This window comes from Parus major, chromosome 13 (assembly GCF_001522545.3).
Source record: "Parus major isolate Abel chromosome 13, Parus_major1.1, whole genome shotgun sequence".
NCBI classification, from domain to species: domain Eukaryota; kingdom Metazoa; phylum Chordata; class Aves; order Passeriformes; family Paridae; genus Parus; species Parus major.
The window spans coordinates 1,562,168-1,588,989 of NC_031782.1; the positions used below are offsets into that span (position 1 = coordinate 1,562,168).

Below are 26,822 nucleotides of genomic sequence, written 5' to 3' on the forward strand. Positions count from 1 at the left end.
AGCCCAGCAGATCCTGCTCTCCTGCATAGCCAGGCACGGGGCTCTTTCCTGGGCCAGGAGCTCCAGACCTGTTTTTCCAGCTCCTCCAAGGATACGTGACTCCAGCCAAACGCCTCCGAACTGCTCAGATCCCATCCAGAGCAACCATTAAACACAACCCCAAAGGGCAAAGGAGGCACATCAGCCCTGAGCTGTCTGCAGATCACGGGGGGCACCTGAGGACACGGGGCTCTGCTTTCAGGAATGGGTGTGATGCTCAAAGATACCTCATTTGCCCTTGAAGCTCCAGCCCCCTGAAGGAGTGTGTGATGCATCCCAGATCCCCCACACGAGATCCACAATCCCTGTGAGTGACAAGAGTGCGGATATTCTTGCCTGCACAAATGCTCCCTGACAGAGCCGAGGTGGGAATGAGTTGGAGGCCAGCTCGTTCTCGGAGCATCGTTTTCCTTCTGGTGCATCTGGCTGATTTTGAGTCATTTGCATTTCAATTTTTTCATCAGAGATAGCTGTAGTAAAACCTTGGATTTAAGCTCCCTGAAACACAAGGGGAACTTGGAAATGATATTTGCCATGCAGGGCATTGCTGAGTGCCAATCTTCCCTCTCCAATCCTCTCGGTCTCTCACTGTGGAGTCATCTGGAGCTCACTGAGTCCACCACAGGAAGAAACTCAGGAAAATCACAGATTTCCCTTCCTGCCTCACAGCCAGATGGACACAAGCCAGGGCTCTTTTGCACTTGTGCAGGCAGAAAGTGTTTTTACCAAGCTAGAAAGCAACATGGTGAGTTCAAGAAGAGCTTCTTCCACCGTGTGGATGCTGTTCTTTGAGAGAATTCCTCCACCTTCATATCCTACTGATATGTCCTAACCTGGACCTCTCAATCTCACTTTTCTCCAAAGCAATCAGCTATTGAAAAAAATAACCACACGTAGACAGGTCTTAAAATCCATATTTTTATTATTTCCATGGCTTTGGGTGCACCAGGCAAGCTGAGAAACCATTTCTGCCTGCCTGCCTTCAAAGCAGACACCCTGAGTAGGCTTTCCTTCTACTTCCATCAGCTACATTACTGGAGGAGCTTTCTCCCTCCTGCAGACTGAATCATTTCCCAAATGTAGCCTTGCACGGCAGAAGACGCCGCTGTGACAGGGAGTGATGATGAGTCACCGGGAATTCACAGTTTGGTGTTCCTGCAAAGGGAAAACTCACAGCGCAGGAGATTTCACTTCTGACAGGCAGCAAGGAACAGCCCCTGGAGCACGAGCTGCTGGGTCAGGGTGACCCTGGCCAGGAGGGAGCCGGGTGTAGGAGCCACGTGAAGATGGAGAGGGCAGGGACAAGGGATGTGGCCGTGGCGGGTGGTTCTGCTGGTGGTGTCCTTGTCAGGGGGTCACGGGCTGCTCCCGGATCCTCACCTGGTGTGACCAGCCAGGACCTGCAGGCCCAGGGCGAGGGGCTGAGGGGGAATTGCGGTGCAGGGAAGGGAGATGGAGCCCAGTGTGTGTGCTCAGGAGCGTGGACAGCTCGGGCCCACGATCCCCCCGGGCTGGGGACACGAGGTTGTGGATTTCAGAGAATCATACATTTGTTGGGACCTCTGGAGATGGTCCAGTCCTGGCACAGGGGACATGGGAATGTGTGCAGGCGGGTTTGGGATGTCTCCAGAGGCTCCACAACACCCCTGGGCAGCTGTTCCAGGGCTTTGCCACAGTCATGGAAAGACTCAAAACATGCCAGGATCCTTGGGGTTGGAAAAGATCTCCCAGATCATTGAGTCCAACCTGTGACCAATCCCCACCTTGTGACCCAGACCAAAGCACTGAGTGCCCCATCCAGCCTTTCCTTAAGCACCTCCACGGAACGAAGTTGTTGTTAATTTATTTATTTACACACAACCCAGCCCGGTAATGCACACACAGGATGGGGCCTGGGCTTTGAGAAGAGCCTGGGAACAGCATCATATGTGGGGTGGCATCTCAGTGGTGGCTGATCCAGCTCGCTGTCGCGGTCCCCCCGGTGTCTCGGGGCCCAGAGCTGTGTGGGCAGCGCGGGCACCACGAAGAAACCCCCACCAGCCCCCCGACCCCCGCCCGCTGCCGCCGCCTGCCCCTTTAAGAGCGAGTGAGGGCACGTCCGCTGTCCCCGCCCTCTTCCGCCCGGACTGGCGGAATGGCGCTGTACGCATGCGCACTGCCGCCGAGCACCCAATCACCGCCCCCGGCTGGAGGGCGGGGCACCGATTGAGGGCGGTGATTGGTGCAGCTCCGCAGGGGGGGCGTGGTTTTCTCGGCAGCGCCCCGCCCCGCTCCCAGCGCGCCCCGCGCGGTGAAGAAGCGGCGGCCGCGCGCCGGGGGCATTTTGTGTCGGCGGCGGCGGCTCAGGCACAAGATGGCGGCGGCGGCCGAGTGAGCGGCCGGCGGCCGCCGCGACCCCGCGAGTCCCCCCCCCTTCCCCTCCCTGCTATCACAAGCACCTCGGGGGTCGCTTCTCCTGTTTCCGGAGCGCGCCGAGAGCCGGGGAGCGGCGCAGAGCCGCGCACGGGGGGCGCCCGCCCGAGGGCCCCGGCTGGAGCTGAGCGCGGGGATCGTTCTTGGCTGCGCCGCTCTCTCCCCTCCAGCCCCTTTCCCCTTCTCGGGGGCGGCCGTAGAGCCCTCGTTGTCCCGCCGAGCCGGCCGGGAGGGCCCGAGAGCCGCCCCTCGCCATGGCGAGCAGCAGCGGCTCCAAGGCCGAGTTCATTGTCGGAGGCAAATACAAGCTGGTGCGGAAGATCGGGTCGGGCTCCTTCGGGGACATCTATCTGGCGATCAACATCACCAACGGGGAGGTAAGGGCCGCTCGCATTCCCCCCTCTGCTCCCCGGGGGGAGCCGGGCACCAGCCATCGCCACTCCGAGCCGCACCTGCCCCCCGGCTGTGCCCTCCGTGTCCCCGGGGTGGGCTCTTCCTTCCCCCCCAGCCTCTTCCTTTCCTCCTCTTTCCCCTCTACGAGAGGTTTCATTCCCCCTTTCCCCCCGAGGGTCTTTTTCCCCCTTCCCCACCGAGGGGCTTCCTCGCTGCTCCTTCCACAGCAGAGCCCTGCGGTCGTGGCTCCCCCACCCAGCGCTTGGGAGAGGAGAAAAGAGGCGAAAACCATTGTGGGAAAAGATATTTAAACATATTTGTGTTTTGTGAGCGGCCAAAGTCGTCGTCCCTCGCCCGCCATTCATCTCCTCCTCTGCCTCAGCTGGGGAACACTTTGTATCTCGTTTCATCAACACTAATAGAAACAAAGAAGATCCCCCTGTTTTTCCAGCTTTTCCTTTGGGTATTTTTTTTTTCTTTTCTTCCTCCCCCTCACGGCTATGAGCTGTAAAGAAGAAACACCCACGAATGTTCTTCCTCACTTAAGTGGTTCTGAAGACTCCACATCTCTAGCTCAAATGCATGACCCGGGATGGATATTTATGTACGAATCACCGCGATGTGGATTTTATTGGAAGATACGTCAAAAAAAATAATAATAATAATAATAAAAAAAAAGGCGACACGTCGAGCTGGGAAATAAATAAATATATACCCGAAAGCTTTTTCATCAGGGGTGTGTGGGGGATGTGGAAGTGCTGTGCCCCTTAAACCTCGGTGCTTGGTGGACGCTGTGCCCTGACTCGTTGTTCCCTCTCCCTGCAGGAAGTTGCTGTGAAGTTGGAGTCTCAGAAGGCTCGGCACCCCCAGCTGCTCTATGAAAGCAAACTGTACAAGATCCTGCAGGGAGGAGTTGGCATCCCACATATACGGTAGGAATCAGCCCTGAGTGCCACTGGCGTCTCTGTATGGCTGGCAGGACTTCTCTTTTGTCACGCTTATTACTGTATATTGGCAGTTGATTTATACTTGTTAGTGTGAGGAAGGGCACTACCGTGAAAAGGAATTTATCCGTGCAGGATTGGGGCTGCTAAGGGGGGAAATGCTCCATTCCAGGCTCTCCAACTCGCTGGGCTCCTCTGGCAGGCATGCTGTCTTTATAGAGAGCAAGACACCCAGCGAGAAATTCTTGTGGCCATTAGAACAAAGTGTGAGGAGGCTGTTTCTCGGAGAGTTGGGAGAGTTGGGAGCCGGCCCTGGAAATGGCTGCTTTCTTTTGTTGCCTCTCTCTCTCTTTTTTTTTTTTTTTTTTTTTTTTTTCAACATGTCTTCCTGCTCCGCTCAGAAAATGGCGGCTGGACGTGATTAACCCTCCCCCTTCTCCTGGTGGGACAAGGGACGTGCTCGGGCTTGTGCCTTTTTCCTTTCATAGTTAAGAGCCGCCAGGCTTGAGACTGCGGAGAACCTGGAGCAGGAATGAAATGGCAGCAGCTCCTTTCTGCTGCCCGCAACAGATGCGTCACCAGGCTTTGAGTACGGGATGAATCCCTCCCAATTCCTCATTATGCGGCTCCTTGCTTCGTATTCCAACTGAAACTTTCGGCAGGGTTTCAGAATTTCTTGATCTGGAAGAAAATCGCTGGTGCAGGACTTCTGGAGAGGTTATTCCTCATGGGATTATCCAGGTGTTACCCTGGGGTAGTGCCCAGCTCTGGAATCTGGGCATCAAAGAGTTACATGAAACTTCAGTTTTCTCCAGCCAGACTTTTTACACGTTGTTCCTTTTTTTGAAACTTTGTTAATAATTGTTTTAAAAGTTAGTAGATTTTTTTTCCTTGCTACAATGGCATAAAGGATTTTTGTTCCTTGAGCTGCACAAACTCTTACCAGTTTAGGTTCTGTGTCAAACTATGAATTCCATTGAATTTAACCCTTCCTGACTTTGTACAGGCTCAATACTGACATTTAGGGTCTGTGTTAAAGTTCTCATAATGACTTGGCCAAGATTCTGTATTAATTTGGACGAAGCCAAGTATAAATCTGCATTTCTGAGGTTAATAGCTCCCTCCCCTCAAACACAACTGGCTCTGATCCTGAATGTGAGCTGGAGGAGACAGTGTTCTGGCCATCTGTCCTCATTCACTCCGGCCTTTTGCAGGGATACAATCAACATACCTGAATTAAATACTTGCAGCTTCAACACAGTTGCTGCTGTGCAAACAGATGCAGTCTTTCTTTGAGAATAGTTTCCTTCTTTTCTCAAATGTGGCTGTCTTTATTTCACAACTGAAGCAATAGGAGTTGCATTTTGGAAAGCTTTCATGGTATCGTTGCATGCTAAAACAGGGATAACTGGGAAAACAGCCAGAGCAAGCAGATATCAGGTGTTTCATCACAGAACTGGAAAAGCAGGCATTCTTGAACTACTTTTTTGAAAAGTAAATGGGTGAGTGGTGCTATAATGAGGCCCAAGTTGCAAATTTTTGTCTTTTCCACTGAGATACTGTTTAATTTCTTGTATTTGGTTAAAATGCCCTGGGAGATACTGATGATAACCTTGCATGTTGACAAACCTGCCTCTAGCTTCAACTACAACTTTCCTCTGTATTTGATGTTCTTATACCCCCTAAAAATATACAAGTTTATAAAAAATTGAGAATAGAGAAATGAGGCAATGCTCAACACATTCACAGACTCACTGTGCTAAAGGTGTGTGATTATTGGATAATGTCTGCCAGTCTTTTCAGGTTCTCAAAATGTTCATCTTTTAGTATTTTTCTAGAAGAGTGTCCTTTTGGAAATACTCTTTCTAGAGGCAGCATTAATTGTAAATCTATTTTTATGTGCCAGATGCTCCTTGAGAGGTTTCTCTGATACTGGTTTGATGATGCTTGAGAAAATCTAAACCAGCATTCTTAGGTTTATTTTCTTTTAAGAGGAAGCTAAGTAGGGAACCAGCACAGTTCTTGTGACAAATATTGAAATGTTCTGTGTTTAGTAGAAGCAGAATCCATGGTGCTCTGAATCCAAGTCAATACTTAGGTCACTTTGCATGTGTCATTGATAATCCATGTGCCACCATTGTGTTATAATAATATGCTGTCACATTGGAATAAGCTGTTCCTGGCTCAGTGTATTCACAAGGATGAATCAAGCTGAAAGAAAGTCAATACATTTGGTAAAATTTCTGTAATGTGACACCTTTAAACAACAGCAGCACAAGAATTTGATAGGAAGTGAAGGAATCATGCCAAGATTTCCCCATTGCCATGCTTTATAAAACTCAGTCCACATCTTGGACACATCAACATGAAAATTTGTGTTCCTCATTAGGAGTGAGGGACTTTTCCTCTATTTTTCACCTACTTAAGTGATGCACTGGCCAAGATCAACTTCCTGGAAGTTGCATGATGTGACTTTGCCTCACTCAAGTGGTCTCTGCTGTGGCTCTGTGACTCAGAGCTGAGATAATAAATGAGGTCTGGATTGCTCATTCATTGGGACTCCTGTCTAAAGCTGAGTTCTGCCTTTAGATGTGGTTGCAATTTAGGATTACAGGAACACATATCTAGAGGGTCACTGGAGTTATCTAGAACCAAGAAATTCTTCTTATATCCTTAAAGGTTAATTTGAGGGACTTTCTGCTCATTGCAGGAAACTAATGAGCAAAAATGTCAGTTTTGGGGTTAAGAGTTTAATGTTTCTGTGGGGTCAGCAGTGAGCCTTCACCTGTTGTGGAGGCTGAACAAGGGGCCTTGGTGCTCGATTCTGCTGAAATAGAACATGTTGTTTGCACAGAAAATAGCAAAAAATGAGATTGGTGTGAATGAATTGGAAATTTTATCCTCTGGATATTCTTAACCTTTTTAGATCTTTAAATTTGCTGCTTATTGTTTCCTGGAGGAGCAGCAAAGTTTCCGAAATTAACCCAAAAGTTTCACAAAACCTTCATTAATACTCCAAAAAATTATTTTAAGCTGTGGTTTATTCTTGATGTCCAAATTTTGCTTAATAATTACCTTATTTTTTTCCCAAAAGGCTGAAACAAGCTTAACATTGTGACAGTCTGCTGTGCCTTTAGGACACAATGGCCAGGCCCCAGCATTCTGCTGGGCTTATTCTCATTGTTCCCTCTCATCAGCTGCCCTTTGCTTTTTTTCCTTTCTTTTTCAGTGACAAAGCATTTTGAGCTGTAATCTCGTTAACTGGGCACTGATCCTATTAGTTGGGGCTATCCACCTTTATTCCCCAATTCCTGGTGCTGCCTTGGAGGGATGCAGCAGAGTGTGTTTGATTTTGGGGTGTTTGTCCACAGTGTAACTCTGATAAAGCTTTATTTACAAAAGCAATTATTCAAATTACCTGGGACAGCCACTCTTCATTTTTTTGCCATTTATGGTGTTCAACAACTATTGGTTGTATCCTTGGTGAAGATCAGCTATTTGTAAGTTTAAAAACAAAAAGTTACTTACTCAGTGGTTTTTGGGTTTTTTTGTTTTTTTTTGTTTTTCAAAGTTTTCTTGCAAACTGAATAAATCAATCTGTACATTTCTGCATTTTTCAATGCAGTACTTGCAAATAATTTGGTATTGAGAAATTCTCTATCCAGTATAGTTTTCTGGAAAAAACAATAAAATTATCTACAGTATTTGTGCTTCTGTTTTATTACTGCCATGTTATGTTGCTGGATAATTATTAACAACAGAATCTGCCCTTATACATCTTCATTAAATATTACCTGTAATGGAAAAATGTGGTCAAGGTTGGTAATCTTGAGTTATCACAGTTTGCCTTAAGCACTTGAAACATTGATTATTTTTTTTTAAGCAGTGCTTAAAAAGCTGTAAATACACCTCTCAAACACCTTCATTTTTAACTGTTTTCTCAGTAACTTCCTGCAGCATAAAACCCCCAACCAACCACCAAAAAAACCCCTAAACCACCATGAGAAAAGCAGAAAAACGCTCACAAAAACCCACAAGAAGCCCCACTCCCCCTGAAACAAAAAGTTTCTATCAATAAATCCTACTGTTAATTAACTTTCTGTTATTAGTTAATCTGCATATTGAAGGGTAGAGCCATCTGATAGGTAACCCAAAGCCTCTGCTTGTGCCTCTAAATAAAATGGAAGGTAATATTTTCAAATAATACCTATGGTTTCTTTATTAAGAAAATAAATATATTGAAATAAAATTGATTTCCTGGTTTCCACCAATCTAAACTCTTGTCTAAATTGGTCTTTGTGGACTCTGTCAAAGCATCCAAGAGACACCACAGTTTGAATTTTCTTCTCCCTGCCTTGACTCAGGTTTTGGAGTTTGAGGTCAGTGTTACTCTTGTTTGAAGCTTATGAACAGAGATAATATTAAAATATCCATTTCCTCAGTGATGTTTGCTGTCCCCACTGTTGATTAATGGTTCACCTTCTCACTGAACTGCAAGTCCTGACTTTTGCAGGGGAAACTCAACTCCTGCCTTCCTCCCAGGTGTTAATGAGGTTTATTAAACAGCTCAGCAGAACAGGGAATCAGCTGCGTGTTTGCAGCATCACCCTGGGCAGATGAAAGCACCTCCTTGCCGAGGGGATGAGTTGTGCTGGCATTCTTGGTGTATTGCTCTCAGAACTGTACAAAAAGTGATCCAGAATTTTATTTATAGAGTGGAGCCAACTCCATAGCGTAGGGTGTTCATGGCTGTTTCTTTATTTAGTACTTGGGTGGCCTAATTCATGCTCTCCATGGCAACTAACGTTAGGTGACATCTGCTAAATATTGCACTTCAGGATTTCAGTCATGCCATATTATGTGAAGTTCATTTATATTACTCTTAGCTGGCTAACAGTTAAGTGCTTTTCCAGTTTCAGGGGAGATAAAGCAGAAATATAGAATATGTGTCAATTAGAAATTAATCTGTAATAATCACCTTTCTCTTCTGTGTTGCTTCAGTGTGTGTAAGACTCAGTGCATTTGTACAGGCATAATTCACTTTCCAGTTTGTCTGCACTGTCATTGTTTGTCAGGAGAGGTCTGTGCTGAGAATGTGGGAGCAGAAGGGTCTGAATCAGTCAGGTGCAGCATCACAACTTTCTAGGCCAGCAGGGCAGTGCTCATGATTGTTTTGTTGGGCAGAGAGAGCCAGAGAGCTTCTGTGCCTAAAGATAATGCTTGCACCCACAGGCACTCAACTGCCAGTTCTATTTTCCCCTCATTTTTGTTAATAACCTTTCCCCATCCTCCTGTAGCTATAACAAATAATTGTATGCTTGAGCTGTTTGAGGAAATGATTGCAGAGGTCACAATGTGCCCTTTTTGGGATTTGGATTTCCTTTCCTGAGTTGGTGACAGGGCTTGCAGCAGTGATCCCAGTTCCCAGGTTCTGTGTAGAACAGCTGCACTTTTCCTGGTTAGGATAACTTGATATTTTTCAGGGATATCAGAGCTGTGTAATGACAGGGAGGTCAGTGTTTTCAGTCCCATCATCTGACTGATGCCCAGTTCAGAGACTTTTGTGTAAATGACTTAGGGCTGGCAGGGTTGGAATACAGTTCCAGAGTGTTCACCAGATCAGTTCCATTTGCATTTCTGTGGGATGTCTGAATCCTTTGTGTCCATGAGGCCTTCCAGACTTGCATATTCCCTCATGTGCCTGCTGACTTGTCAAACTTAATAATTAGGTGATCTCAGGTAATTCTGTTAGCAAGTTCTTTCCAGCTTGCTTTTTTCACCTTACATTATTGTTCTAACAGCTTTTTTATCCAGTTTAGTTCTTCTGACAATCCCTATTTCTGTCACTAGAACTCTTTCACTTGTTGCTTGAAAACCCAGGTGCTGGGAAACTTAATTACATAGGATTATACAGAGTAATCATAGGGTCACACACCATAATTTATGAAAGTGGCAAAAGTTTATGTAATGTCAAAGAAGTTAAAATCACCCTTTTTGTAAAGGGAGTATAAGCATTTCTGGAAGTGTAGAGTTTTGAGTTTAAATATTCCAGTGTTGGAAGAATTGGCCTTCCCTGCAGTGAGGCACCAGGAGATGATTTTTGTCTGACAAAAGCACAGCCTCCTGTAGCTCTGTAATTCCAGGTGCCAGAGCCCCTGTGGGAATAGTCAGTGATGGAGCTGACAGAAGCCTTTAGTGGAGGATGGCTTACCTGGCCAAGCAGGTGTTGATTGAGGAGAGCTTTTATTAAGTTGGAACAAAATGGCCTTGTCATGGTTTATCTTGTGGTGGGAACAGTTTCTTTGTGACATTGAGCTCATGTTCTGGTTTTTTGTATAAGCTTTAGGCAAAGCAAGGTGCCTTTATTGCCTTTATGCCTTCAGAATTCTGGGATTTGGGGTTTCTTTACCAGTGGCTTAGAGTTGTCATTTACTAATTAGTAATTTCCTTCATCTTGATGTGAGTTTGTTGGGTTGTTGTTTTGTTTTTAATGTGAATCTTCTTAATCTTTTTACTTATTTCTTACACATTTTGGGTACTTGTGCTGGGTTTGTTACCTCATTGCAATTATAATTGCCAGTGTAGTGAATGAAACTGCTGGTTATTGACTGGAATTGTGTGAGTGACACAGTGGTGTGTAACTGGGCTGGAATTCCATGGCCTGTTTGTGATTCTGTTAGCCCTTCACCCCCTTCCTCTGCTAGTTTGCCTAGTTCTGTTTGATCCTTTCCAAGGAAGATGTGAAAAAACACTATTAATAACCAAATGAAATGTTTTTCCTAGGTAAAACAAATAAAAAATGGAAACTAAACAAACCAAGCTCTTAACAAACACTTCCTCAAACAGTTCTTTTGTCCTTGACATTATTTACAAAACATGCACTTGCTGAAATAGAAATTATTGATTTTTTGAAAGATGCAGCTCTGAAAAGGCAAAAGGATTTAAAGTTTGGTTAGAGTTGACTACAATGTTTGCCACCAAGTATTAGATATGCATCAAGACTTCACTTCCTTATCTCAAGGTTAGTCAAGAGAATTTTAAAACCCACCCCATGTCAGTTCAAGTAAACATCCACTTGTCACATCCTACCTGCTTTATTGTGTATTATTTAGAAATTAAATGCTTTCAGACTGCTGTGTGGTGGGACTTAGATGTTCCCACAGTTCCCAAAATCCAAGATGTTAGAAAATTTCTGCTATGTGTTTATGCTCTCAAACCACATGATTTGGAAACTTGGTGACGTGGCCAGTCTTGGTTTTTCACATAGACAAGTCACTGAAGTGAAATTAAGGTCACTGTTCTCAGCCTGTAACCATGCTCTGATAGAAAGCTTCATAAAAATGTTTACTGTATTCTGACTAATTGGGAGAGTTTGATTATGTAGCTTGAAACAGATGAGGGAAGGGAGAGTGATGAAGCATTTTTCTGCCTGGGAGCTTGGGCACACCTTGAAGGTGAAGTAGGTTTGTGACATCTGTGTCAGATGTTTGTGTGACGCTGCCTGTTCAAGGGCAAACTCAGCTATTCCTCATGATTATGTCCTGTTAATGTTTTGTGTAGGGAGGTGAAGCACACTAAGAATCAATTAAAGAAAGACTAGAAGAACTTTTTCTAGTAAATTAACTTCTCTTCTTGAAATAATACATTGCATGTAACTAAATCAGAGTAATTACCCACCCAAAATGGCCATCAAGTAGTTCAATCTCTTGCTCCCATTTTTCACTCCCCTCCAAAACTCATCCTTACTTAAAATGTGTTGCTACCTCGACTTTATTACGAGGGAAAGGACTTCAAGTGTGCTGACAGAAGTCCATGGATCTCTCAAATGTGTGGGCACACTTTTATACTGAGATGCCAGTGCCACCTAATAGTTGCCCAGGGCTTTGTATGGATCATTCCTTTATATTAGTAGATAATTCCAAGTTTCCTTGCTGATGCAGTATAAGAACTTGTGAAGATCTCTTTTTGGGACACCAGCTTTTTATATAAAGTTTTCCTAAGAAAACCAAGACTTTTAATGTTTTTTCATTCAGAGCTGCCAGTAGTAGCAGCTCCTACACCTTGAATGGACATGATGTCGCTTTACTTCTTAATCCCATTTTCCCTGGAAACGTTCCAAGGGAAATGAAAACTTACTCGGAGTGTTAGTAAAGTAAATAAAACACTCTGGTACCTTGGAAGAAGTTCCAGTTGCCAGTAGTGAAATGCACAGTCTCAGTCTTCAGTGAGGAATTACAGGCAGGTAAATGTGAGAATGAAATATTAAGAGGTTCTGCTTTATTTCTTTTGTCTTGGAGAATTGAATGTGCTTTCCACCAGTGCAGAATGGTCAGGAGATGAGAATTTTCTTGTTCATACATAGAAATAGGCCAAACAGGGGTTGTGCAATCATCCTGAATTACTGCACTTACTCAGCAGACAGTTCCCTGTGGAGGAGCAAAAAGGTTTTTAAAATGTACCTTCCAGGGTGGGCTTCCTTTGCAGCAGCTTCACCTTGTGTGTGAGGCTGTGACTAAATTTTCTTGGCTCCACTGAAAGCTGATCTTTGATCCTTTTCCCTTCCATTGCATCTCTTGGGCACTGAACCTTTGCTGTGCTGAACAGTTACACTCAGTATCTCAATTAGAATTCCATCCCTTGAAGAAAATAGCACTTCATCCAGATCTTGATTTACTCCTTAGAATTCTTCACTTCTGCCCTTACTCTCTAGTTTTTGGGTTTTTTTCACAACAAATCTCAAGTTCAAAGGACAGAATACCTGGGCAGGTCATTTGCTCCAATTTCCATTACTTTAGGTGACCAAAATGTTTTGTTTTCACCTGTAACTCCTCGAGTTGTTTACAGAGCTGTTCTGTTGACATTTCATTTGAATGTTTGCTTTCAAAATACATATTTTCTGCATCCCATTTTGATGTAGGGAATCAACAAAGGTCTTAGACTGATCTGTGAAAACAAGGAGTGTGATCCACAGCTTGTGTATAACTTTTATCAGATTTATAACAATGCAGGAATGAAGGGTATGGTTTCTCCTAGAATCCAGACAGTGGGAAGGTACAGGCCAGCAGTTCCTGAAACAAATCCAAATATAGAATCTTTTCTCTCTGCCTTTGTAAACATTTTATTTTACTACTCCAGTTAAGCTAAGCTTGGAATCCTGTGAGTACCTAGGAATTTGTTGACTTTATCAGTGGTAACTGTTTTCCAGACAACCATGCATTGGTGTACTGGAGTCTTTGCCTAAAGTGGAAATACAGTGTCTGTACAGATATTTAAGCCCCAGCAGCTACTTTAGCTGAATCTTGAGTTATTTTGTTTTTTATCTGCATGCTCTTAGGAGGCAAATCCTTGGTGTACCTTGTCTATGCCACTGCTGTTGGGAAATTGAGGGAAAAATCTTCCTGGACTACTGGGAATGTGTCCTTGATGTAAGGAAGCTTAGAAAAGGCAAAATTACAGCCTTCTGATCAAACAGGTGTCATGTCAGCCTCAAAAGAGTTTTTCACACACAGCTGGCACTTCGGTGTAGTTATCTGGGGTGTGCAGAAGGACTGGAGAGGAGAAAATTCCAGCCCTGTCTTTCAAGTGTGCAGGAGTCCAGGGTGTGACTCCAGGTCTGCCCAGGAGCTTGGGTGGGGAGATACCACCCCCAGTCGCAGATGCAATAAAGCAGGGCTTTATTAAGTGTTAAACATGGTTTGGAAAGGAAGATATCCATGGAAGGACTTACGTTTGTCCTCACAACATTAATAGCCTTTATTTTTGCCCCAAATTGATGTATTGAGCACTTAAAGGTTACTATCACAGTACAACTGCAATTAATATTTTGTCATGTTTCTACTTTTGCTTTTCTGACATTTACTTAAGTGCTTCTTTCTCTGTGATATTAAAAACCTGATAAAGAGCCTTTATATTCAACTTAATTGGACAATAGAACTTGATTGGCATTTTTTAAATTGAAAAATAAATGAAGAAGTATATCAGTGAGCTGCTTTGGTCTAGTGCAGAGAAGTCTGATCTGAAAACAAAGCCTGAAGCATTTCAGGATGGTTTTGTGAAGTGAAATGCTGCAGGAGGGATGAGAGTAAGGTGTCCTGCAGAGGAATTCCAGTCCAGGTGTTGTACACACCCCTCAGTATAAGGACACTGCTGCTATGGTTGCATTTTCATTCTGGTGTTTGGTATTTTGGTTGTTGGAGTACTGTTCTCAGGGAGAATTGCCAACTTGTGTGTTCTGGTTTGTGCTCAGACTTTTGTTTCCAGGAAAAATAAGATATTACCGGCATTAATTTCTCATTAGCTTTCAAGATGGAACATTAGTCAGCAACGTGCCCTTGCAGCTGAGAGCACTGATGGTACCCTGGGCTGCAGCAAGATTCCTGCTAATGCTGGATCATTTCCTGTCTTGCAGGTGGTATGGTCAAGAAAAGGACTACAATGTTCTAGTCATGGATCTTCTCGGGCCCAGCCTGGAAGACCTCTTCAACTTCTGTTCTCGCAGGTTTACGATGAAAACAGTACTTATGCTAGCAGACCAGGTACGTGCACACCTTGGTGGGAGCAGCTTCAGGGCCCTGAGGGGTTCTCTGCAGAGTGGGATAAATAATTAATGCAGTGTTTTATACACTAAGTGAACACTTGACCTAAATAAGGACAAAGTAAGGGTGGTTTCTGTGTGCTCTGCCCTACAAAATGCACCGAGTGGGAGGGCACTGCAGCTGCCAGCTCCTTTGTGCTGCTGCTTTCAGGGCAACTTCATTAAAATAGACTAATTTGGGTGTATTCACTGCCAGTATCACCATGGGGGTTGTGATAGGGGGCTGAAATGTTCTCCAGTTGTGGGTGATGTGATTCAGTGGGACCAGTGGTGACAACGTGCAAGCCTGGCCCTGTGCTCTCACACCCTCCTGTAGCCTCTGGGACCAGACAGTGAGCTAATAATACAGAACTGCCTTCCTTCTTTGGTCCTCACAGAGAGTTCTTAAAGCTGTTAGTGGAGATGCCACTCTACCTCCAACATAATCGAGGCCTCTAAAACTCTCTGAAGTCTTTTTTTATAGCAGTTGATGTTTTTCCAACTTGGTCATGAGAAAACAGCATTTGAAATGAGCAGCCATATTTATTTCTTGCTGCTTAATAAATGGCTTGATTGTGCTGCTTTCAGCTCCTTGAAAAAGCAGTGAGGGTTTTTCAAGTTGAATTTTTCAATGGTAGTTGAAATTTCATCTAATGTTACGTAATTGATGTCAGTACCAAGTTGTCACTTAGCCAGATGCTCGTAGAATCCCAGGCTCTTGGCCAAGGAAGCTCAAGGCATTTGTCTGGAGACAAGGTCAGCTGTCCCTGTTCTCTCTCAGCTGCCCTAAGAGGGTGATGTGCTTGCTTTAGAGAGCCATTTGCCTGCTCACTTAGCCAGAGTCTGGGTGTGACAGCATCTCCAGGGAATCCACAAGGGGATTGTGCAGTATTCTTTTGGCTAATAAACATTAATTAGCTGTCAGCTGAGAAACAGGCAGAAGTGGGGGATATCAGTGCTCAGGAGTGGCTTTCAGGGCATAGTCCAGCAAACAGCTGTCAGGGCTGTGATGTAACAACTCAAGCCTGCAAGAGGAGTGTTTGAGGAGCTGCAGAGCTGTGCCACAACCACGGGCTGTGATCTCACCCACAGGAAATGGGTTGGCCCTATATGATGACACAGATGTGCCAGAGTATCTCCATGTCTCCAGGTATTCTGGGATCAAGGTAGCCTAGATATGACAGGATGGACCACCATCAAGTTGTGACTTGCTACAGGAAAACTCTTACCTGGAAAAGTGATGTTTGATGAATGAATAACCAGATGAATGAGTAACTGGGACATGGGGAGCAAATGAGCTTTAAAATTGGCTTGTGGTAGCTATAAAACCTTTGAAGTGATGACAAAAAATTACTTTTTAATAGGAAGCTGTACTTAGATACATGAACATCAATATCTGGGAAATACTCTATTTAATCTGCCAGTTTCTGACCAAGATTATGGAATTTTGACATGGAAAAAAGATATTCAGACAGCATTTTAAAAAATTTGTTTTCATTAAGGAAATGCATAAACTGAAGTTGCAGAGGAAGGTAACACTAAAAATTCATGCTTGCATTGAAGGTTTAATGAAATGTCTTGCTTGCTCACTTTGAAATCTTACATGTTGCTGGTTTTTTTTACAGATGATCAGTAGAATTGAATATGTGCACACAAAGAATTTTATACACAGAGACATTAAACCAGATAACTTCCTAATGGGTATTGGGCGTCACTGTAATAAGGTTAGTCCAAAGCTCTTTGTTTCCAAGCTGCAGAGGGAATGCCTGTGTGATTTGATTCCAGCTGCACAACTTTTGTAAAATCCATTGCTAAAACTGCTATTTTGGATGCTAAACCACAGTTCTTGGGTGTGAGAACTTGGTTTTCTTGGTGTCCACTTGTAAATGCTATGGGTCTGTGACCCACCCTGGGAGATGCACTTGACTGCAAAATGATTTCTAGACTTAAAGTTATAAACTAACCTAGAGAAAACTTGACTACTTCTCTGAAGATACCTGTTGTCATAGCATTTTATTCCTCTTTGATAAAAGTCAAATCTTACCTTTGGCTTTGGGGCTGACTTCCTTGGATGAAAACAATTTGTGCCAACGTGGGAGCTCCTGACCTACCAGTCAGCAGGGCGTTAAATCTTGCAGTGACAGACTGGTAAAGTCTCTTCAAGCATCAGAATCGTGGATAAGACCAAGAGCCAACATGCAGATGCCTTTATAAATCAAATAAATGATGCAGTTATGTTGATGGAAAACTGTTAAGCTGTAGCATACCTGCTGTACAACAAAAATTTTGTCTCAGTTTACTTTGTGGGGGGAAAAAAAGCTGAGGGTGGGTGGGGGGTGGGCTGAGGTTGTTACACTTTTTGGGATGGGTAAACATAGTCAGAAGTGCATGTTTCCTGCCTAGAAGGCAACTTTTTCATTTTCTTTTTAGTTTTCTTGAGTGAAATATGCTTAATCCTGCAATTTGTATGTCGAGCTCGGGCAGACAGGCAGCATTGGCAATGCATTAAGCATGCTACTGATTAGAAATTAACTTCAGGACAAATGTACGTGATCAAGCTGTTTATTGGAAGCAAGATTCCCACTTATCTCCTCTATATGCCGTCCCAGGATGTCTCATCTGGTTAGGCACTACCAGTAATCAAAATGTTTACCTTTGTTTGCCTGTATGAATGCCAACTTCAGGGCCATGAGCATTAGAAGGGGAAAGCTTGGATAATGTGAGATAACAGCTCTTGTCTGAAGAGGTGCAATGCACTGAGTGTTTAGAGACAACCATTGTTGGGAAAGCTTGTAATTCCAGCTGAAAGGCAGTCTTTATGTAATCCTGTTGCTGTTAAACTTTGTTTGTTCCCAAGTTTCATACTTTCACTCTGTACAGCTCTATTTTTCTCTGCTGTGTTGAGCAGTTTAGGCTCCTTAATTTTCTGGCATGACTCAAAGTAGAACTTGAAAACTTTTATTTTGGTTTTTTCCTAGTTTTAGTTTCTGATTTCCAATTGTTCTTTTTGGGCCATTTTTCTATACTTTTGCACAGTCATGCTAGGTTGGCATTGCTGCACTCCAGTTCATCTTGGTGTGGATTAATGGCCTAGAAATTGCTGCTGTGCTTACTTTAGAGGAGGAACACATTAGATTTGCATCAGCTGAAATGAAAGACAAAATTGCCTACAAACCATTTGGTTTTTTCCCCATTAGTTAGGGAGCCATGCAGTGATATGGTGGTAAAACACAGTGGCCAAGGGCTTCACTTATGTCTCAGGAGGTTAAGGGAGGTAGATCCTGAGCCAGGAGCAAATTAATAGTTTTACATGAGCAAAATGTGGAATGGGTTCCTTCAGTTTTGGAATCAAGTGCTTTGTCTAGGAAACACTTGCCACCATACAGTATTTAATGTTTCTTTTTGTAACCAAGTGTAGTTTTGGGTTTTTTAGAGATGACTCTACACAGTTCAAAGAAAATCAGTCACAAAGACTAGAACAGCATGGTAATCTTGTTCCAGTAGCTTCCTGTCAGTTATATTAAAAAAAAAAAACAACAAAAAACAACCAAAAACTGATTTTTTTTTTCCAAATTTGAATTTGGTGACTGGGAGAAATTTTGCTCCCACCTTAAAAGATGAATTTCCAGCTCTGCTAGAAATAAGCCCTGCATGCTTATGAAAGTAAACTTTAAGGTGACTAAATGCCTTCTACCTCTTCCTTACTGAAGATTTACTTTTTCTAAATGTCTTTTGGGGGAAGGGCAGTTTGTGGAACCAAAGGCTGCTTTTGTAAGCAAAAACTTAAATTTCCTTTTTTAATAGAGCCAAATGTCACCATTGCTATCCCTGGTTAAGGCAGTGCCATTTTGGAGTGGCTCACAGTTGAAATTTACTTTGTCCCATCTGTCAAATTTTCTCCTTGGAAAAAAAAAATAAAAATAATAATACAGCTATAAATAATCAAAATCTTGCTAAAAAAAAAAAAAAACAACCCAAAAAAAGATGGAAAGATACAGTTTTTTTGAAAAGTACAGTGCTTGGTGGAAGAAGGATGGCATTTGGCTACCCTGTTCTTTCTCGAACGCCTCGGTGTTGCCTGTCTGCGCCGGCCAATGTTGCAATGTAAGCAAGACTGTTTGATGCACTGCCACCCTCTATTGTTTGTTCAGTGTTTAGAATCTCCAGTGGGGAAGAGGAAAAGAAGCATGACTGTTAGTACTTCTCAGGACCCATCTTTCTCAGGATTAAACCAGGTCTGAACTGTCTCCTATTCCAACCTCAACCCCAAATTCATGTGCTTTATTTTTGTTTTGGTTATTTTTATTTTTGTTTGGTTTGGTTTCTTTTTTTGTTTTTTATTTCGTTTTTCTGGAGAATGTAGACCTTGCAAAAGCACCTCTTATGTTGGCATTATTCAGACATACTTGGCAAACATGTAACATTACTAAGATGTTTCCCTGTGGCGCTTGTTTAAATTGTGGAATGATTTCTAAACTTTGATAGGGCTAAATGTACGTGCTTGATTTCAGGTGCAGGTTTTATTTGTGGTCTTTCCAACTCAAAAGGCAATCTCCTAAAAATGTGGTGAAGGATAGACATGAAATAGCAGGGCTCCTGCTTGCTTTGCTGAAGGTTTCCTGCAGTTCCTATGGATGCACGTGGAGAAGTTCTGTTATCACTTCAGCCAGACTCCTCCCCATGCAGTTTTTGTTCAAAATCAGCCCAAATGTGTAATGAAGACTTAATATTTTCATCCACTGTGCTTAAAAACTGAAATTACTCCAACAAGCCGTGCCTTGGAGAAGCAGGATCTTATCTTGTAGCGTCTAATGTTGTATTTCTGACTCTTGAAGAGAAGATGAATTGCAGAGAGAGGAAGACATTTGCCAGCTGGTAGCAGGACAGCTGGAAATTGCTGAATATGAATCACTGCTCAGGAGCTTGGCCATTGGTCCACAGCTTTCCACAGTAGTCTCCATGGATTAAATCCCAGGCGGATTCCTGCTGTACACAAGCTGACAGGCTTCTGTTGTCTGCTTCTGAAACTTTCTTATCAGAGGCACAGACTTTGATCTACTTCTAGTTGCTCTTGGCAAAAATCGTGCCCTACTTCTCCAGTTTCCTGCTGATAGTGCAACAAACAGAAAGAAGGTGGTGTGAGGTTATCTGGGAATGTGTTCCTGAGGGCTGGCACTGGGACGTTCTGTGCTCATCCAAATTGGGCTGTGTCTCCCAGTTTAATTCTTTCCAGGAGGGACTCACTCCTTTGCCTTCAGCCCATCCACAGGGAATTACAGACTGATCCTGAGCTAGGGAACAGAGCAAACTTCCCCAGGGAAGCTGCTGCTGCTGTAAAATAATACCCAGTTACAGGTCTGTGTTGTGAACCAAATCAGAAAATGAGGGATTGCATTTGAGCTCAGGCTTTGCTTCTAGGACAGTTGCAGCCAAGCAATCACGTAAAGCTTTATACTGTCTGCTTTGGGTTTCAATATCAAATATTTCCTGCCATATCAGATGATTTCCTGGTAGCCAGGGAACATATCCATGCTCACTGAGTAGCTGCCTGTAGTGGGTGCAGCACAGCCAAGACTCACACCTTGCTGAGCTGTCTGAGCAGTGGAGTTGATTTAAAAACTTGGGTTTATGGCCCTTGCTCCAAGCGTTCTGGGCTTGCAGGGTGACTTTCACCTGAACAGCAAATGTAGCACTGCAGTGCCTTGTGTTAGGATATAAATCATGGCAAGACTTCAACCCCATGTTTTCTGCTCTGACACCTGTAGTTTAAGAGGATTTTAGCTTTGCTTTTTCCTGTCTAGGCTACAGGAGTTGGTAAATCTTCTTGAATCAGAATTCTGAACCATAGCTACTCTGCAGTTCAGAAACTTTTGGTATCTTGGATACTTCATAGAGTTGAACTTCCTAGTGCACAGCACTTCCAGTGTGTCAGAAATGATCCCCCATTTCAGCCTTGGATGTATTTTAGTCTCCAGTTTGCTTTTAAAGATGTATCTTCAGTTCTGGAATCAGCTTTAAGGTGATACTGAGTTGGTTTTTACTGAGACTTTGTCAAACTTTCAGTATCTTCTTCCCATCACGTTCTGCTCCCACCCAAGTTACTTCTGCAGCACTGATCAGTCTGTAGGGATTGTAGTCCTTGATTCTGTAGCATTAATCCAGTGTTGGAATCAGGATTTGTAGCTTGAAGTTTGAGTGCTAGAATTTGAAAGGTTCCTTATGTATTCTTTCTGCCTCAGCTTTTTTTGCCTAGTCCTGAATCTTGCCCAAGAAGGTACAGCCTGGATGACCCTTTGTAGGTGGGCTGGCTGGCAGCACACTGATTACCACACACTAATTACCACACACTCAGGTTGCTAAATACCAAATCATTGGGCAAGCTTGGTTATTAGAAACCCAAATTGGATCCATTCCTTGGCTCCAGCTTCCTGGCTATGTTCAAACCAGCGAGTTTATCCTGCTGCTGTGGCAGAGTTCTGGGAGCCTTCAAATGAGCCAAGAACAAGCTGTCTTGTTTGCTGGGGAAGGTTTTGGCCTTGTGCTCTGCAGAATGGCCACTGTTCTTTGAGACAGGAGGTTGCAGGATGTGCCTCGTGCATTAACTCCGTGTGCGTGACCCGCTCCGGTGTCAGTGGGGTTGGGGATGTGCTTTCACACATCTTCCTCCCTCACTGTGCACTGCAGACATCAGACTACAGTAGTGATAGAAAATAGTGGTAGAACTAAGCTCCAGAGGCTGAGTAGCACCATCTAATCCATCGCAGGGGATTGAGAAAAGGCTTGAACTAATTCACCATTGAGTTTTTAACTGACTAGTTAAAGCTGGTTGCGCCTCCGCACTGTTACTTTGCTTCTTTTAACTGTAGGCTGTTACATTGTCTGGGTGTCTTAAAACATAGCTAATGCCTAGTGACAGAAGTTGGGAATTTTGGGAACTGGAGAGGAATCTAACCTATTTTCATTTTTCTTGAAGTTATTCCTTATTGACTTTGGTTTGGCCAAAAAGTACCGGGACAACAGGACAAGGCAACACATACCATACAGAGAAGACAAAAATCTCACTGGCACAGCTCGGTATGCCAGCATCAATGCACACCTTGGCATTGAGCAGAGGTGAGTGCAACGTTCTGGAGGGTGCAGGGTGATCTTTGGAAACTCCTCAAGAGTCTGAGCTCATTTTATATGAAAAGTGTATCCATCAACTTTGCAACTGTTCTTCCTTTTGGCTGCCTGTGCAAGGATAGGGGGAAAAAAATCCAAGCACCTAATTTGCTTCTTGAGGAGACTGTGTGTCTTGCAGACATCAGGTGGATGCTCTGCATATTATTTTGGCTTTTTAAAGGCTAAACCATACTTTGATGTGGGTCTGTCAGAGGCCCTTCACATGTAAAGTGGTGCACTCTGCTGATGTGTTGGTACCTGTTGGCACTGCTGCTGACTGGCTCGAGAGGCCTTTCTGTAAGCAGAAAGTGTGTTCTAAAGCTGGTGTCTGGCCTGTTTTCTCACTCTCTTCAACTTAGTAAACCATTATTTCTCCTTTTGCCTGCAAGCAAGACTTAAATACCTTCAGTCACACTGTTTTAGTTTCTGGTGTAGTCATGTGTGTAGGTATGTACACATGTGTGGATATATTTATATATTTGAACTAAACAACAAACACATCTTTATCTTCTGGATCAAAGGCATTTTGTTCCTACAGAATCCTAGCATTTTCCAGTGGAGAGGGCACTTTTCAGGTTGTTTGGAAGTGTTAGGTATTCATGGGATGTATCAAGGGGTGCCTCTTCCTTACATCTGTGCTCAAATATTGTAATGGGTAACTGAAGGGTGTGGCTTTACCTCTCTTGGATAATTAAAGCTTCAGGAATGTCTGTGCTTCTGACCTTTGTGTTAACCAAGATGGGAATGACTGAATTTCTCGTGATCAACTTCAACAGAACACGTAACCCACAAATGAGACTTTAAAATGCTCCGTGTTTCCTTTTTTTACTTTAATTTCCTTAAGGTTCCTTCAGGGTTATTTTCTGTCAGCGTCATATTTAAGCCAGCTTGGCATGTGGCTCAGGGAGGTAAATGACAGGTGTCACTTCTGAATTAAATGCATTTCATAGGTCCCAAGCAGTTCTGGTAAGGGAATATCTGTGCCTGCACCTGAGAGTGAAGGAGGGATCTGCAAAGGATGTTGCTTTTGGATTTAGTTGGACACCATAAATTGAATTTAGTTGGATTTTACACCATATCTGCTGGTAATGGGAATTCTGTTATAATTAGAAATGTAGGTTGATGCCTGCTAAAAGCTGCTAAACTGTCTAGGTCAAGCCAGCAGTGAGGCAAAGAAGTAATGCATTCCTGTAATCAAGAGAAACCAGTTCTGGAGCTTATGGCAGAATATTTCAACCTCTAGTCCTGTACTTTTAACTGTTACAGAACATGTTTTCCTACAGGTAATGACAGCTGTACTCAAGGAGCTGTTTGCAATGTTATTTATTTTAATAATGGATAGGATTGTCCTGTTTTCCAAATCCTGAAAACTACTTCTATCAATATATTCTCAAATGTAATGTACCCATTACAGATTTACAGAACTAAACGTTTCCTACTACAAGATCATGACATTAAACATTAAAACAATGAGCTGGATGGGGGATGGATACTCTTAATCCCTTTATTGCTTCTGAATTTATCACTGCCTTCTCAGAAAACAATTTTATGTCATGGCCCTGTACAGGTTCACTGAATGCTGTTGGTGATTAAAATCTGCAGTTGTAATAGAATTAGCAAGTTTTGCAGGCTGGAATTTGTGGGCTCAGTATCATTTTTCAGCCCTTTGTCTGTGGTTTCATGTTGCAGCTGAGATGATCTCAGAGGTAGCTGCTGCTGAGGGAGGGAACCAATCCTCTCTTCCCTGGGCACGGCAGAGCTTTTCTGGCCTTGTGCTAAAAGCTTTAGGGAGCCAAGCTGATTTTCCCCTGGGATAGCTTTTCCTTTGTTCCCAGAGGGGCACAGAGCTGGCCCATGAGCGAGGGGTACCAGACTCTTCTGGTTATATTGGCTGGGCTAGAACACAAAACATCACCAGCTTCTTTCTTCTCCTACCAAGATCTGCAGATAGATCAGGTTACAGCCTGTTCCCACTTCTGGGGAGCTGTTTTCCCCTCAGCTTTGTGTGTAATCCTGTTTGCAATACCACTGTCAGCCTTTTGATCCCCTGTTGGGGTAGGAGGTGTAGAGTCAGTCCTGCCACCCTTTAAATCCTTCTCTGGATGACAGAGCAGCAGCAAAACCCACCAGGTTGTCCCCATAAGGGAACAGGGAGGAGAAAAAGAAGATATTTTTCTGCCTCATATTAAATAGATGTCAGCTGCAGAAAGGCAGTCAGAGTTAAAATCTGATTTTACCACAGCTGGGAAGAGGCAACTTTGCCAAGAGGAAAAAAAATCCTAGAGTGTGTTTTCCAGTCCAGTGAACTGTGCTGGTCTTGGTTCTCAGGAAAGCTGTGAGCAAAGTACAGTGGTGTTCATGTGGCCAGAGTGGGGATGTGCAACATGTGCAGGGCAGAAAGCATTTGAAGCCTTTTGCATGAGAGTTTGTGCAAGTTCTCAGTGGAGTCTGGGGCTGGATCACTTTGGAGTTCTCCAGCTACCTTGGAACAGACTTCAGTGGGAAGAAGGCAGAGGCACCTCTCAGACTGATTCATGCACCTTTTTAAATACTGCTGCCTTTTAAAACCAGACACAGCTCAGGGGTTTTTGACAGAAGGGAAGGAAGAAAGGAGCAATGCCCTTTAGGGGCCACGTGGTCAGGATTGATCCCTGACTGAGCCAAGGTTCAGGGAAAAATTTTACTGACATGATGTTACAGCCTTATTGACCTCATTAACCTCATTCTCTCTTACAATGCATTCCATGGTTCCCACAGGAAAATCTTCAGTTTCTACCCAAGCTACTTAAGAAGACAGGAAAGAAATTTCATGGGCTTTTTGTTTGTTTGTTTTCTGTTTTTTATTTTCCAAAGTTGTCCCAAATCAATGTAACTCCAGATGAAAACTTAGAACACACAATACCTATGAATATTCCTTGCTTAAAAAATGAACAGGATCTCTTCCTATCTTAAGGTTCTCTTAGGGTTTATTACTGAATTATTTGTTTAATTTAAATTTTTGAATGCTAGTACCATGGAATAGAGTAAGAAATGCCAGAATTTGTAATTCCTTGTGTTTTTCCTCCTGCAGTCGTCGGGATGACATGGAGTCTCTAGGCTATGTATTGATGTACTTTAACAGAACCAGTCTGCCTTGGCAAGGATTAAAGGTAGGTTATGATGCTTTTCTTCCCTCACCCACCCTTTTAATATTTTTTTTTCATGTTTGGGTATCATGCTTCTGCCTGTCAGGTGGGTTTATATAATGTTTAGCCTCAGTTGTACAAAGCAGCTTTTCCCAAAGCTTGATATTTATAGACTGTGGATTCTGCCTCTTACGCAGCAGGCAAAATGTGCATTGTTGGACTGTCTTAAAATTTATGCTAAACAATAGCTGACATCATCTTTGCCAGTTATTGTCTTGTTGCAGGCTGAGGTCCCTTTGGGAAATAGAAAATAACATTGTTAGTGGTTTTTTGAATTGCTGGAGAGTGCATGGAAATAATCTCTTGCCTGGCAAGTTCAGCCTCAGTGGTATCTTCAGTCCAGGTTATGGCACAAGTGAATAATCATTAACTGCAGCAGGCTTATTCAGGATTTCCATGTATGGGAACCAGCTACAAACGTGGCAGACATTTCTTAATTCACTTCTTTAGACTCCAGTGATTTGTTTTCATGTTTTAATCATTTTTCTTCCTCTGTGTGAGAGCTGTGTAGTTCCAGTGGTGTTGCAGCTGCACAGTTTCTAAAAGGCAGCAGCTTTTGGGCCACTGGAGCTCTTCAGCTGTAAGTGAATGTAAAGGGTGCTGGAGCACCAGGCAGCCCTGAATGGGGCACTGAGTGGGAATTAATACAACTTTGGCAAATGTAGCTGCAAGTCTGCTGTGGTTAATGGACAAAAGCAGCAGCTAGAACTACACGAGCTGTGCCATGTGATGGAAGCATTAGACTGCGACAAATGGTATTAAACTGTGGCCAAATCTTAATACCAGATTGACCTTCATTCTCTTTGCAATAAGTGTGTGGGACTTGGAGATTTCACATAAAATACTTATGGTTGACCAAAGGATTTTTGTCATTTTTTTTTTTTTTTGCTGCTGTCCTTGTTAATCCAGTGTTGCACAATATCTCTTATATTGTGACCTACATGTTCCACAGGCTGCAACAAAGAAGCAAAAGTATGAAAAGATTAGTGAAAAGAAAATGTCCACTCCTGTTGAGGTTTTGTGTAAGGTAAGAGTTTCCAAATGATGTCATACTGTGGAATGGAAATTCTTTTCTTGTTTGGTTTGTTGTTTGTTTGGGGTTTTTTTTCCTAAACTTGAGCCAATATATTAAATAGCCTCACATGGCATTTTGCTGCTGAATAATACTGCTTTGGCAGGCACTGGGTGCCTTGTGTTTGGCCACCCAGCAAGACTGGGAATGTGGGTACAGGGCAGCATTTGCTGTTCCTTGGCAAAGTTCATGCCACCATCATTCAGGTCTTGCTGACTGCTGGCTGTGCAAGCTCCCAGCTCTGACGTGAGCCTTGTTCAGCTCTTCAAAGTTTACAGTGCAGGTTTGACATCAGAAATAAATAAGTAACCAAGGTGGAGCTGTCTGGTTTGCCCACATCCACTTTCTGTCTGCCCTGACTCAAGTAGTGGCTGTGATGAAAGTGATCTTTGTTTTCCTTTGAATCTTAAGATTCCTCTTTCACTGTGGCATCCAAGTGCTTCTTCTCAAAGATCCTTGAGAGCTCAGCAGGGTTTGTGCCCCTTCAGACAGCAGCACCAAGGATTGAACTTTCCAGTCCTGCCCATCTCTAGCCCAGGAGCCTGACAGCATCTCCCAAGATGTTAAACTGTTCATGAAATGGTTTGGGTTGAAGGGGACCTTAAAAATCATCCACTTCCAACCCCCTGCTGGGGACAGGGACACCCTCCCCAAGGCCATCCAGTGTGGCCTTGAACTTCCAGGGATGTTACACCCTGTGATCTTTTACAGCACTGTTCTGTGTTCTGTGTGCTATTACCTTTTACAGGTAGGCTTTCATACAGCATTAAATGTTTAAAAATGTAAAGCAGAAAAATCTTTGAAAAAGGTTTTCCTAAGTTTTCACACTTAATGCTTATTAGGTGACCATGTCTCTACTATGTTCAAGCAGATTATCAAGGAAACAGGAGTGAGTCTCTTACCAGATAATGATCATTATTTTAGAGACTTAGTTTATAAGAACAAGATTTAATTAGATGAACAGTGTGCTTTATAAATAAGTTAAGTGTTGAAGGTTCTGGTAGCAGAGAGCTTATGATTGCAAACCATGCATGAGGTAACAT

At 43.4% G+C, this 26,822-nt stretch overlaps 1 protein-coding gene across 5 annotated transcripts in view; it reads left to right on the forward strand.

The window, feature by feature from the left end:
- Nucleotides 1–2,331: 2,331 nt before the first annotated feature.
- CSNK1A1 (casein kinase 1 alpha 1) overlaps nt 2,332–26,822 on the forward strand; it is a 32,172-nt gene continuing 7,681 nt past the window's right edge. For 3 of the 5 annotated variants that reach the window (XM_015641820.1, XM_015641823.1, XM_015641821.1), the window contains exons 1-8: nt 2,332–2,828; nt 3,670–3,776; nt 14,197–14,323; nt 15,987–16,085; nt 18,513–18,596; nt 21,335–21,474; nt 24,593–24,671; nt 25,660–25,734. In XM_015641820.1, coding sequence (XP_015497306.1) covers nt 2,706–2,828; nt 3,670–3,776; nt 14,197–14,323; nt 15,987–16,085; nt 18,513–18,596; nt 21,335–21,474; nt 24,593–24,671; nt 25,660–25,734 — 834 coding nt within the window. In that variant the 5' untranslated portion in view covers nt 2,332–2,705. The remainder of the gene's footprint in view (nt 2,829–3,669; nt 3,777–14,196; nt 14,324–15,986; nt 16,086–18,512; nt 18,597–21,334; nt 21,475–24,592; nt 24,672–25,659; nt 25,735–26,822) is intronic. The other 2 variants (XM_015641824.1, XM_015641825.1) reach the window with 1 other exon arrangement.